The 14159-nt window shown below is 35.1% G+C and overlaps 1 protein-coding gene and 1 long non-coding RNA gene across 3 annotated transcripts; one reads left to right on the forward strand and one right to left on the reverse strand.

Annotated features, from left to right (window-relative positions):
* Positions 1-534: 534 nt before the first annotated feature.
* LOC110798606 (TATA-box-binding protein) lies at positions 535-13064 on the reverse strand. Of its 2 annotated transcripts, XM_022003797.2 has the most exons (10): positions 12909-13064; positions 12413-12511; positions 2394-2481; positions 2183-2254; positions 1828-1878; positions 1684-1728; positions 1440-1532; positions 1140-1241; positions 964-1037; positions 535-786 (listed from the first exon to the last, which is right to left on the reverse strand). In XM_022003797.2, coding segments are annotated over exons 2-10 (603 nt in total). In that variant the 5' UTR covers positions 12490-12511; positions 12909-13064; the 3' UTR covers positions 535-785. The 2 variants fall into 2 exon arrangements, 1 of the variants encoding a protein (XP_021859489.1); XR_008921218.1 differs by lacking the exon at positions 535-786 and having other exon boundaries at positions 1140-1270.
* LOC110798607 (uncharacterized) lies at positions 10329-11221 on the forward strand. The gene is made up of 2 exons (XR_002536125.2): positions 10329-10663; positions 10949-11221. It is a non-coding gene; the product is annotated as an uncharacterized lncRNA (long non-coding RNA).
* Positions 13065-14159: the final 1095 nt, after the last annotated feature.

Below are 14159 nucleotides of genomic sequence, written 5' to 3' on the forward strand. Positions count from 1 at the left end.
TTACCGTTGACAGTATATAACAAGTTAGCAACATGTTTACACATTTATTTAAGGATAGACCATCTTTTCCAATTTTTTTTTTTTTTGATGGGTATGGATAAATTTGTCGCTGGTGACCAGCGTCCTAGCCAACCTCGTGCAATGATAACGTAAAAAGAGAGAGAGAGGCCGTTCACATGTTGGATTTTTCACGTGGTGTTTACCTTTTACTAATTAGGATTCCTTCATATCATTATCAATGGTAATTGCCTCCTATCTCGACCCTGAATTATGACAAAAGCAAAACCACATTGGCCAATGTTCATCTCAATACTCGGTTGTGGTCATATCAGACAAATATGCGTATAGCAATAACACTATCAGAAGTTCAACCCGTCTTTTTTGTGCTTCAGCTCCATCCATCTCAAAGCTAGGAAGGCAACAATGGCAACCTCGGGATTCGACTGTTGGGGTATTAGTGTACACATTACCAAAATAAAATTAAAGAAGATGAGATTATTTGAGACATGTACCGGGTTTGATTATGATGAGCCCTAATCCAAACAGTTCCATATTATTATTATTCAGGATTCAGAATTCAGAAAGAAGTTCAAAACAAAATTCAGATGTTCTATAGAGTAATACTAGGCAATCAGGCTAAAACTTCACACTTTATGGTTTTGTGGCTTATCATCATTCTTCATTATCTTCTAATTAACAGAAACTAGGTGCTCCATGTCGCATCTATTTACAGCTTGCCTGACGAAATGTGCTTGTCATGCTAAGCAGTCAGCAACTTCAACTAATCTGCCATTATACAAGAGTAACTTCAATTAAAATTATGCACATTGAAATCCTTGTAAAACAAACAACATTCAAGAGAAGAGAAATATGTAACTGATACACTCATAGCAGCAACATTCAGCAAATTCAAGTATGAACATGACATAAAATATTCAGTGTTCAGTGTTCAGTGTTCAGTACCACTGCTGGCTTTTCTTAAACTCAGTAAGCACTGGATATATGTTCTCAAAGGCAGTGTATGTCTCTTCTCTCACCTGCATAATACCAGACAAGAAGCAAATCATTTCAAACTAATCCATCTCAAAAATTCAGATTTTGACATGAAATCAATCCCGTCAAATAAGATAAAATCTTACCTTAGCTCCTGTCAGAACTATCTTTCCTGAGACGAATATAAGCAGCACAATCTTTGGTTGTTTCATTCGATAGATCAACCCAGGAAATAGTTCTGGTTCATACTGTAAACCAAAAACATTTCACGGAATTCCTGACATTGTTAATACAACATTCCATGGAATTCCAGGCTTCGTTAATACTTTTGGGGCCATTTTACGAAGGTATTACTAATAGATGCATAACATCAAAGATAGCTCATTGTTCTGATACTAACTATGACAAAAACAGTGACAGGCTCAAACAGAGATGATACTACTCACACTAGAAAAGGCACCATGAGAGTATGCAAGCCCCTCCAGTCTAATAGGAAATTTCACATCACAAGATGCCACTATATTCTGGATTCTGAAATTCTGCAAAAGACAACTAAATCGTAAGATTTACTACTCGTAGCATACAAGGATAACCCTGCTTCCTTTAAAGGATAGATTTCTTATAGATTCAAACAAAATGGTGGAATAAATAAAATGGCAAGATAAAAGGGAAAAGGAAAACAAGAGATACCTTGAATGTGGCAGGGAATCCCAGCTTCTGAATAATTCGAGCATACTGAAAGACAAAACAACATGAGATACAGTAACCCGGAATTGGGAAAACAAAAGCCGAGTACATAAAAAGGAACAGCATCTCATCTTCATAATGACTTACCTTACGAGCTGCTAATTTTGAATCATTCTCACTCTTAGCTCCAGTGCATACCTAGATTACCAGATAATCATCAGAAAATAAACATATACTACTATCTTAGCATCGAATAAATAACTTTCTTAGAAACAAACTCGCTGCTAAACTTCTTAAGTTCACTGTTAACTAGATGTATATCCAATGTAAGCTGGCATTCATGGTGAAAAAGCACTCCATTTCGTTATCAGGCAGTATAAGTAAACACACAATAAAGTAGTAGTCTGATAAGACACTAACTAGTACCTTAACGAGAAATATAACTATCCAGCTAATAAATAAGAAGCCCTTCAACATACAGAGAGTTAAGGTACAAGCTCACCATTTTTCCAGAAGCAAATACTAGGGCTGTTGTCTTTGGCTCCCTTATCCTCATAATGACTGCTGCAAAACGCTACACATCAACAGAAGAGAAAACGATAGTGAGTATAATAAGGTAATTACAAACAAGGAGAATTTTATGAAAATTTATGAAATATCGGTAAAAAAGAAACACTGCACATCATGAAGTCATGAACTCTTAATAATCGAACCTTTGGATTATACTCAGCATTACGAGCTTGCAACGCAATGGATTTAAGATCCAACTTGCAGTCCAAGTTGACAGTTGATACAATGTTCCTATAATAAGAAAGAAGTCAACATAATAACAACGTTTAGGTTTAGTAAAATCAGCATGCTGATATAACTGCTTGCTTCCCCAAAAAAGGACATTGAGAGTTTGAGACCAATTATAAAAAATTCATAAATCAAAAACACATACTCACCCGGAAACATAAATTTTCACCCGGAACACAACATTAAGAAAAAGATCAATTTATGCAAGTACTTTAAACTAAGAATTAATATCCCTCGTCAAATAGCAATAGCACCATTATTGGCACCTAGTTTAACCACAGAAAAAAAACAGTCACAGACACTCTATCACTTTGACTTCACGGTCAAAGTTAATCAACATTGACTTTTTTTCTTTATCCCCAGTATAAGAAGCAATAAGCAGTATATTACTGTGTATAACATTATCCTGTGAAATCTTGCTAGATACTTGGTATGTTTCGTGATTCATGATTATAAATATAAGGAACTAACCAACTTTTGTTAGTTTCAAATCATAAGTCATTCTAACATTATATAGGTCGTTTTACATACGATGTAATCTGTAAATTTACGTTGCGGATGTGATTTTAACTAAAGTCAACTAAATCCTCAATTTAACTAGATACTCAAATTTAACTAAATCCTACAACCTTTAAAAGTGAGAACTTAGTTTTCACTATTCATCCAATAGTTCACTGACCAAAATGCCCTTAAACTTGCTTTCATTTTCGGATTCCCTCCTTCGTGCTTTCCTTTTCTTTTTCCTTTCACCCCGTGGAAAACCCTAACTCTTACAGTCTTACTCCATCTCTTCCGCCCCCATTTTCTCCCTCCTCTCCCTTCTTCGATTTCCGCCATTGAAATTCGCTCTCTTCCCTTTTCCTCATCTCTCCTGCAATTCATACTCCATAGACTTGGCGATGCTTTTCATCTTCCACAAAAATGGTGTCCGGTGGATCGATAGTGCCGCATCAACTTCACTTTACGAAGCTCTCTCGTCTTCCCGTCTTCATTTTCGCTCTTTCTAATGGTAATCTATTATTCTTGTTCTTCTATTTTGCATTTCTAATTCAATCTACTTCGATCATTATTTGTGATTTCTGCTTGTTTATTTCATCTGATTTTTATTTGCGTTTTGTTGATTTCATTATTTGCGTTATGTTGATTTCATCTGGAACATGCGATAATCTTCGTTTGCTTCGGGTGGAATTTGTTCTGATTTAGTTACTTTATTGATTGTTGCTTCTAAATTTATGCCCAGGTTCTAATTTATGATTCTAATTTAGATTTTAATTTATGATTTTGATTTAGTTACAAGATGTTTGGGATTCAAAAGCTGGTGCTAAACTTCTTGACTTGGATCTTCTCAAGGTAATTTCTCACTCTTTTAGTTATTTTCCGTTTCTTGAATTTAATTTAATTTTGTGTAAGAAATGATTGGTGATTAGGGTTTTGTTTCGTATGTGTAATATAAAGTTTTGATTTTTATAATGTATAGTTTGTTGGTTGTAGTGAGTATATTATTCTAATTGGGTGTGTCATTGTTTTTACGATTGAAAAGAGATTTTGAGGGTGGGTTGGTTTATTGTTTGCAAAATCTCTTGGGATCAGTTTGTCTTTAGTGTATAAGGTTTTTATACTTTTTAGCAATCTTAAGCTTCTTTGTTCCCTTATTAAGACACCAACTTCTTTGGGGGACTCTTTAAGGTATACTTCAAATAACAAATCCCCATCTTTTTAGTGTTATTAGTTTTTTTTAAATATTTGTTTTTCTGATTTAATCATGGTTTTGATGATGTACTTTGATTCATAGTGTTCATATTGATGAATTTCTATTCTGGGTTTGACTTGCTTCAGCTTAATGACTTACTTACTTAGCTGATTGAAAATTTGCAATTTGTGTATGAGAAAAGTGTAATCATTTGATTTCACATTTTGAGAAAGAAGGTTTTTGATTTATTTTTGGTTTTTGTGTGTAATTATGTTGATCAGTCCTCAGATGATTGTAGAATATTATGATTAATAATTAGGGTATTTACAAAGATTTAGATGATGGGTAAAACATAAAAGCTGAATTGCTTTGTCGATTGGAGTTATTAATAAATTGTAGTTTTTCGTGAGTTCCTTTGTTAATTGAACATGCTTTATTGTTTCTTCGTCTTTCTGGGTTAGCCTCTTTGATTTATTTTCCTTTTCTGGGTTCATTAGTGTTTTCTGGGTTCATCAGTGTTTGGTTTTTTTACTGAGTTCGTGATTCTTGATCACAGAATATGTATTTTAATATTTTTGTTTTTGTCTTTTCGGATCGTTCTGTCTTGCTCGGGGTCTACTATGTTCTTCAATTCGTCTTTCTGCTAATTTTGAAGACATCAGTTCTTTGGTGTTCTTTTCATTGTTCCAATGCTTCTCAATGTAATTGAAACTCTAAGTTGTAGTCAAGGGATTGATTTAGTTACTGATCTTATGATATTTTAATTACTTTTGCAAAACTAATCAATCGGGCATTCTTCCTCCTTATTTTGTTCATAGAGTTGCTTTAGTTTTTATGTTTGTGAGGTGAGTTTTAATTGTTAAATCTTTATCTCATCTCCATGAATCATTTATTCCAAATTCTCTTAGTTTCGTCACTTTTTTTTTCGGATTTTTCATGAAATACCCCTGAGGTTTGCCTTAATGCACCAAATACCCCTAAACTTTCCAGAATGCACCAAATACCCCCGAGGTTTAGTATAAATACACAAAATGACCAAAATGCCTATTTTCCGTTAACTCCGTTAACTTATCCGTTAACTTTAACTTTTATTTTATTTTATTTTTATTTTTTCTCTTTCCTTTTTTATTTCTTAATTTTTTTCATTTGTTTTTTTCTCTCTCTCCCCTTCCTTCTTCCCTGTCCTCCATGGAAGCACCATGGAAGCCCATATCACCACCATGTTCCAATGGGATTTCTCAATTGAGAACGAAAATCATCAAATTTGCATCTTAATCTAATTGTTTGTTGGGAAAAGAGAGAAAATCTTTGTTGTTGTTTGATGGGTATGAAGATGGTGATTAAATTCCTGTGAAGTTGTGGAGGTGGAAGCAACTGGCTTCCATGGCAGGAAGAAGGAAGGGCCCTTCTCTTCCTCACCACCACCACTAAACACCGTCCCGCTAACCCCTTCTCTTCCTCACCACCACCCCACACCGCCACCGACACCAGCCCTGCTCTTCCTCACCACCACCACACACCGCCCCGCTAGCTAACCCCTTATCTTCCTCACCACCACCCCACACCGCCACCGACACCAACGCCTTCTCTTCCTCACCACCGACACCATCCCGTCTCTTCCTCACCAACACCACACACCGCAACCAACACCACACACCGCCACCAACACCAGCGTGCTCCAGCGAACCAAAGGCATGCCCAGATCGTCGCGAGAAACTTTGCAGCAGATCTGAGCCTCGGTTTTGGTCTTGTTCAATCGATTTGGGTGTGTGAGAGAAGGGAGAAAATGGGGTTTTGAGTGATGGGTTTGAAGAAGGGATTGGAGAGAAAGAAGGTGGTGAAGACAGAGAAAATCGAGAGAAGAGCAGCAATGGAGAATCCAAAAAAATTGGGGGTAATTGATTTTTGATTTTTGATTTTTTTAGATAATAGTTAATTAATTTGTTAAGAGTTTAATTAATTTAATTAAGGTTTATTAATGTAATTAAGGGTTAATTTATGTAATTAAGGGTTAATGTTAGGATAAATAGATAAAACGATTTATTAAGGGCAAAAAGGTAAACATACGCTAACGGGGACTTAACGTTCGTTAGCCTTTTGGGCATTTTGTGTATTTATACTAAACCTCGGGGGTATTTGGTGCATTCTGGAAAGTTTAGGGGTATTTTGTGCATTAAGGCAAACCTCAGGGGCATTTCATGAAAAATCCGTTTTTTTTTTTATTTCAGTTTGGTTTAAGGATTGGATTTAGGATTTAGGCAGAGTTCTTGAAACTTAGGGTTTGGCTTTAGGTATCTTAAACATCTCAATTTTTTTCTTTTTTAATGGCCTAATTTCAGTAATTTAATTGTTAATTAACTAACTCTTCATAAAAATTGTTGTATTTCATTTGCAGGGGCAATTCCGGTGATAGTAAGCTCACCAAAGATGGAAACACCTTTTGAGAGAAATGGGCTCAATTCTAAAACATTCTCCATCTTCGGTTTCGTCTTCCTTCAACCTCCTCTTCTCTCACCGCCACTTTCCTGATGAGGACCGATGTTCCTTCCTCAACAAATCTGAGGTTGTTGATCGTGTCATTACCTCGCCAAGAACTTCCAGAAAGTTGACCCTTCCAAGGTTTGAGTTTTAATCTCAATTTTTTCAATTATTTTATTTAGAAATGTCAATTAATGGTCTATTTAATTTGATAAATCGGCATAAGTAGCTTGTTGGAGTCAGCCTTTTAGGGTTCTTATGTCTGATTTTATTGCAAGCGTCAGTCATTGATTAATTGGTTTTAGAATAATTAATTCAGGGGTTTTTAATTTTTGTTGTTGTTGTTGTTGGGGTCAATTTCGAGTATCGGTATGAAATTGAACAAGTCGATGTGTATTTTGATGGTTGTTCGTTTGAATACAAGTAGGATTAGAAGAATAAAGAAGTGTTCTGTAGGAAGTTTTAGTTGTAAGTGGAATAGGAGGGCACAAACATTAGCTTACTTAACTTATTTTATGTTTTGTAAGTCGACACCGGGAAGAACAACGAACATAATGTAGTATCCAAAACGTTTTTGCTAGCTGTTGACCAGTTGCGTTATTTGTGTTCATAAGTTGCTTGATATAAAGAGCTTTCCCCTCACCAGCGTCGATGGTATAGTGGGGAAAATTGGATATGAGATGTACATATTTTAGGTGATTTGATCACTTTTTGAGTGATTGTGCATGTATGTGTTTTTACTTTTGTTACCTCTGGTTTGTGTTGCTTTCAGAGAATTTGATTTCACTTTTATCATTTATGTAGAATCATTTCTCTTGCATTTGATTTGTAATTGTCAAGAAAAGGCCAAATATTTCCTCACTTTCCTTCGCTGATGTTTAAAATCTTTCTCATAACCCCTTTTGAGTGCGGGTCGTTTCAGTTTTCATATTGATTGTTAGGTTTACCATGGTTAGCCCTCTTCTTTGCTCACGTTGTTTATATATTTGAAGATATCAATGCCTGGTCTTTCAGGCTTGATATCTCTTGTATTACATTCTAGAAGCTTTATATCCTCTCAGTTTGTTTCTTTGGGCTGCTAAAGTTTGGTTCTTTGACTTTGTTTTGTGTTTTTTGAAATCATATCCAGTGCGCATGAGCTCAATAGGGAGAAGAACATGTCTATTCCTCAATTTGAACCGTGCAGATGCACGTCGATGTTTTCTATGCTGGGATGAACCAACTTCTAAAGGGGAAGAAGGCATTTAATAATTGATTTACTTCAATTGACTTAGAAAAAATAATTGATTGGAATCTCACCACTGCAGCAAAATATGTAAGTTTCTTTGTTGGTCTTAATTTTCTTGTTTGTAATAAAGTAGGATACTTTTGGTAGAGTAATCATTGAACTACTATTTTGTGTATTGCAATCAAGAGTCACAGCCAATATCCTGAATTTTGGGTATTGCAACCAGGTGACTTTTGGTGGGGTAGTCAATTTTCTTTAATGTTTGACTTGACCATATCCTGAATTCGGGGGCGATGTGCTGAATTTCCCTCAACATCACCAACTGTATGGGTAATCTCTCACCATCTTTAATTAGAGGATTTTGGGTGGATTAAGATATTTTTAGAAAATGAGGTGAAATAAAGAGAGGGTCAATGTTGACAGCTATTGGTTGGATTTTCAAAGAGAGGTTGCTTCTGACATGGCTGAATTTAGTACCTAATTCAATCATTTTTGAAGTTTTAATGGTTGACGATGTCTTGGTGTTGACCGTGTCCTTCTTAGACTGTATTTCTGCAATACACCTGCTCTTTCCAACAACAACCAGCAAATAACAGAGAAAATAGAGCAAATAACACAGCAAATGGAAGAGAATAATTATAGATTTCTGAATTACTCAAGTGTAAGGTTACAAAAGTAATAGTTTTAGGCTATCAATCTCTTAATTCAGTGACTTTAGGTCAAAAACTCTCAATACTCAATACAATACACCCTTTTCTCTTTCCTCTCTCTACTATTTATAATTTTATATTACTAAGTGCATTAATGTTACTCTGCTACTGTTGCTCCGGTTATCAAGTAGTGGTAACGGCCTTATGCCCTTATGTGCCAACTCCTGCCACTTTTGTGTTGTTGCCCTCCTTTTTTGTTGCTCCTCCCTTTTTGTTGCGTTTGCTATAAACCAAAACAGGTGGGTCAGTGCCTTGTTGGTTTATTACAGTTTCCTTCCTTGTGCTTGTTTTAAATGAGTAAGTTACAATTTGATGTCTATCTCTCCCCAAATCAAAGCCATTGTGCAAGGTACTAATTTTTATAAATATATTTTCCCATCTTTCTAATTGTGAGATTAGAATTACTGTTTTGGTTTTTCTAGAGCTTCTTCATTCTTAGTGATTTTTCTTGTAGTTTTCTTTTCCTGGTAATAATATATTTTCGTGATTCACCTTACTCTTTCAGTTCTTCTGAAAATTATGGTTTTGAATTCATTTCATTTAAGTTTGAATTGATGAGAGACAAATTAGAGAAAATGAGAAAAAATGATAGAAAGACATAGCAGCAGAGAGGCATAGAGAAAAGAAGATGAGAGATAGAGGAAGAGAACGAAAAAATTGAGGACATAGAGAGATAAGAGCTAGAGTTACTAAAATATTAAACATAAAAAATCTGGTTGCTGGTAAAGGGACCGACATTTTCTTCCGAGGTTCTGAAATCCACGGGTTTAACAGAACAATGCGCGTTTGAAAGTTGAGAAGATCGTTGGAAGGAGGTGGTAAAGTTTTCCTCGTTGCATTTAGTCCTCACGCTAGGCATGTTTAGGAGCTGCCACTGGAAGAGGCACGTAAACTTGGTAAGATTTTGTTATGAAACTACTGTCAATTGAAGTTGCAGTACCTAGGAGAAAAATGAAACCAGCTTTGCTTCAGTCTGTTATTGTGGTATCCCATGATTTGCATCATGCATACACTTATTAATATCTTCCGCGGGGGTTAAGCACATGGAACAGCTTAGACCCTGTATCCGAGATTAACATTTGGTTATTTTGGCAAACATTTTGGTTCCTAGAGGAGCTCTTTCTAGCTCCCTCAGACGCGTTAAATTTTGATGACCTACTTGATAAATTGGAGAACATGCTTTGTTATGTTTAAATGCAATTTACCTATTCAGGTTTTGGGTGCTTACTTTATCATTATTTAGGAAGGAACTTTTAAGTGTATCCCTGCTATACGAAAGGAGTTCTATTACATGAAAAGATAGCTAAAATTATATCTATACTCCCATCAAAAAAGTAAATTCCGTACTTTATTTTAATGTTTTAGATCCTTCATTCTTGTGTTATAGTTTTTTCTCTTTATTGCTTTTGTAGGAAGGTGATCCTAGACTTTCCTGCTTTGGTTTGATGAAAAATAGTAGAGATGGGAAAAGCTACAGTACAAATTTGGCCTTTACTCCACCCGAGTATTTGAGGAATGGTAAGTGGTTGCCATTTCAATGATGTCAAACTAAAATATTCTTCATTGTCGTAACATAGAGAATATATAATCTGACATTAGAGTTGGTATAATAAATTCAGTGGGTCTGATTTTTCTGGGAATAGGGCCTTCACCAGAGAGTGATGCTTCTGTCATTCTTGATATGAGAATCTATTTTTCCATTTTCGAGGCATGTGTACAGCCAGACTTTCATATAGTGTTCATTCACCCCCACTTGCAATCGAATATTTTCACGAGTTCCATCTTCCCTTTTCTTAGGGAAAGAATCGTTATCAGAAAATAAAAATATCACGGACTAATCACAATTTTAAAGATCAAATATGTGTTCAATCAAGTATAGCCTTACGTGCATCAGTTTTTTGTTTAAATACCTGCTTTGTATTTGATTGATTATCATGAATGACTAACTTGATGTCTGTACATGTGATGGCTTTGTACTTGTTACTTTTGATGGGTAGGGTGACCCCAGAGAGCTTGATATATAGTTTTGGAACCCTTTTGCTTGATCTGTTAAGCGGAAAGCATATCCCTCCAAGCCATGTAAGTCTCTTGTTTGACTCTTATTTTCTATTCTTATTTTGTTTGATCTAATCTAGGTAAGGCAGAAAAGTGTTTGAGTTTCTGATTCAAGGTGGGGTGGCAATGATATTCATTAAGGAAATTTCAGCTTGCATGTGACAATAAAATACATGAGTTCGTGGAAATGTTTGATATATAGGATGCTATAACTATAAAGTCTGTGATTTTCTTGCAGAAATGTAAATTTTTGGTGGTGTTCTGTGTCTAATATGGTAGCTCGTCTGAACATCACTTGATATTTTTCAGGCTCTTGACTTGATTCGTGACAGGAACATTCAAACAATGATGGATTCTTGCTTGGAAGGCCAGTTCTCGAATGATGATGGTGGTCGTAATTTGTATTATAACAAGAAGTAACGAACTTAGATGTTTATGAAAATATTAGGAATTTAAATTTAATTTCTTCAAAAGTTTAATGATCTCGTGTAAACGTAGCCAAACTTAGTAATTAAAAGACAAACTCTTTGAAGTTATGATCTAAACAATTTATTTACAACGTACGGAGTTGTTATTTATGGATATCGTTACTATGCATTTTACAGTTTGATCTTAGGTTGTTACTGGTCCATGAACTGTGATCATATGACATATCAAGATATCTGCTGATGTTTCTACTGTTGGAATTGTGCTTGTTTTTGAGAATTAGTAAGATAGAATTCACACCAAAATGGCAACTTATTACCCGAGTTCAAGTGGTCAGCTAGATGTCCTGTCAGCACCTTATGTCAGGGACCAAAAATTTGCATCATACTCTGAGTCACCTCTTCTCCATGGCAACATGATGATGTATCTTACATCTTCACCTGGTTCATTCTCAGAGATTTCACCAATGAATCCCCAAAATGGTGTTGAGATGAATGGTAGAAATGAGATGATGTTTATCCCACCTACCGGGGGATTTTATGTGTATTCAGTCCATGAGTGAAAACGTGGGTAATTCTTTGCTGGGGGAACTTCAATTGACATCTAGAAGTCAGATGAGTATGGTTGATGGTGAACAGAATTTGCAAGGATTATCACTTAGCCTTAGCACGCAGATGTCAACCGCGGTTTCTATATCACCATTTCAATATCAATACACCAATCCAGGAGTAGGACTCTCCTCTCTCCTAAGCCCTCATCTTCCCTTATCAGCTGAATAATGTCAGACAAATGTCCTGCAAGGTTGATGAGGCTTACCCTAACAAGGATATCAGGGGATCCGGAATCGGCAGTGGCATTGTGTTAGCATTTTAGTTTGCAAAATAAGATATTGGGACAGGCTTGTTATTTTTGATTGGTCTTTTGGTATTGTATTCGTTAAGAATCTTTGTCAGTGCTTCAGTAAATATTTTTGCAGCTATGGAAGAGAATAGTTATTGTATTCTATACTTATTTTAACTATGATGTCACTCCCTTTAGTTCCTTGTACACTTTCAAAACTGTGTCGTTTTGTGAAGAAGTAGGCGAAAAGCTTACGTTGTCAATGTGTTGTATGCTCCCGCTTTGAAAAATACCATAAATCACTATTGTAATTAATACTATAATAATAATCTGGAAAAGCTTTCAAATTTTAATTACTGAATTATGACAATAATAATTTCGCTTTTTTTTTTTTGGCTAACTTGGGGGACGGCGGCCAACAACTAGTTAAACTAAATACTCAAATTTAGCTAAGTTTAACATAAGCCCTGATTTCAGGTTAAAAAACACAAATCCAATCAAACTTACTGGAGAGTAGGGATGATCCCAGATGGATGTTTGGACTGATCCACAGGTTGAACACCTTCCAAGCCCTGTTCTTCCATATTAATCCCCCTTTCTCTTCTCCTATTCAAAATCAAATTGGGGAAAAACTTAACAACATTAATCATGAGTTAACTGCTTCTCGGTAAAATTAAAATTAAAATTAAATTCCAAATACCCAAATTACTGAAGTCCTTGTGGTTTAATTCTCAATTACTCTCAATCTAATTTCTAAAAAGAAAAAAAGAAAAATTACCCAGTTCATCATCTTGCATAATTAACCAAAATTGTTCCATATAAACAAGTGGGTATTTCAAGAAAATTATTGAATTCCTCAACATAATTAAGGTTTCAGTAAAATCGAAGAAAAGTTGAAAACTGTGGATCAATTCGTCGCTTTAATTCATCTAATTGCCATATATTATTGTTTCAGAAAGAGATGAAGAGGGGAGAGAGAGAGTGGAAAATAGAGAGAGCTCACTGGTTCTACAGTCGCAGAGATGATCTGATCGTGAATTGAGCAGGTGGAGTTCGCAGATCTGGGAAATCGCCGGTAAAAAGGCAGAAGAGGAGAGAGAAAGAAAGAGCAAAAAAGAAGGGTCAAAGAAATTTGAATGATTGAGGTTTTATATAAAAGTTTTCTAAATACTTGGGTATTTATAATAGGGGTTGATTTATAAACCGCCTTCTCCCTTTTCTTTTTGGGCTAGGATTTCCTTGATTAGTGGTCTTGGGCCTAATTATGTCTTGGGCTCCTTTGGTTGGTTATCGGGTTCGATTAAATATTATCAACCTTTTATTAAAAAAAAAAAACTAGAAGGTAATATTATCAACTTCGTAACTCTCTTATGTACTTTCAGTCACATCTTCATACTTGTTATATATTGATATGATTTGAAAAGTAACCACCTTGTCAAATTCGTAATGGATCAAGTTTTGATGTTTATTAAATATTTTTATTACTTTCTTATTTTATTTACCTCTAGCAACGTGCAAAAACAAACAAACAAGTAACGCAAATAGCAAAGTAAATGCGGATGAGATGGTCGCGCAAGGTTGGATCCAAGACATAAGGGATTACATAAAAATTTAAAAGAAAACTATAAAAAATAATTTAAAAATCGATTATTGTTTCAAAGGAAAAGGGTAAGCTTACAATATAATTGCCACAATTCCAAAAACCTCGTTAATGGGATAAATAAGTGCAGGGCGTGCAGCAGTGCAAGCTGATAAGTTATGACATAACACGACAATGTTTGCTACATACTTTGTTGAAGACTGGATATTGTTTTCGTAGGATTTTTGAGAGAGTTTATATTAATTTGTTTGTTACAATAGTAGGCAATTAGTGATGGAATTATTAATTGATGTTAGTTAATGTTAATTTTAAGTTGCGTTACTCAAGCTAGAGTCGTTGGGGAAAAAAAATTGTTCAGGCTCATCCTACCGTCCTCCATCACTACAGGTTGAACGTTATAATCACTTATTTAAGGGAGCGTATTATGGAAGTCAATGTATAGAAAGAGGAGCACATATATTTAATGGAAATTTTTTACAGTATTGAGGATTAATACTTATTTCGAATTTTCGATGATAAAATGACATTTAACACTACTGGTAGAGGTGGTAGTGATTATGATGTGGAAGTCTAAGGTAACAAGTTCAAGCTTTGCTATATTATTTTTAAGTGAGTGTATTAAGTCATTTTTAGAACACTTTTAGGTGAGTGCAA

This window comes from Spinacia oleracea, chromosome 5 (assembly GCF_020520425.1).
Source record: "Spinacia oleracea cultivar Varoflay chromosome 5, BTI_SOV_V1, whole genome shotgun sequence".
Classification (NCBI taxonomy): domain Eukaryota; kingdom Viridiplantae; phylum Streptophyta; class Magnoliopsida; order Caryophyllales; family Amaranthaceae; genus Spinacia; species Spinacia oleracea.

What these genes read in the sequence shown, in the direction of transcription:
- LOC110798606 (XM_022003797.2), bottom strand. Translation starts at nt 12,489, where the DNA reads ATGGAAGAACAGGGCTTGGAAGGTGTTCAACCTGTGGATCAGTCCAAA. An exon ending in CAAAATTAGCAGCTCGTAAG is followed by an intron (nt 1,729 to 1,827) that starts GTAAGTCATTAT and finishes TTTGTCTTTCAG; the next exon opens with TATGCTCGAATTATTCAGAA. An exon ending in TAGTTCTGACAGGAGCTAAG is followed by an intron (nt 1,038 to 1,139) that starts GTAAGATTTTAT and finishes GGTATTATGCAG; the next exon opens with GTGAGAGAAGAGACATACAC.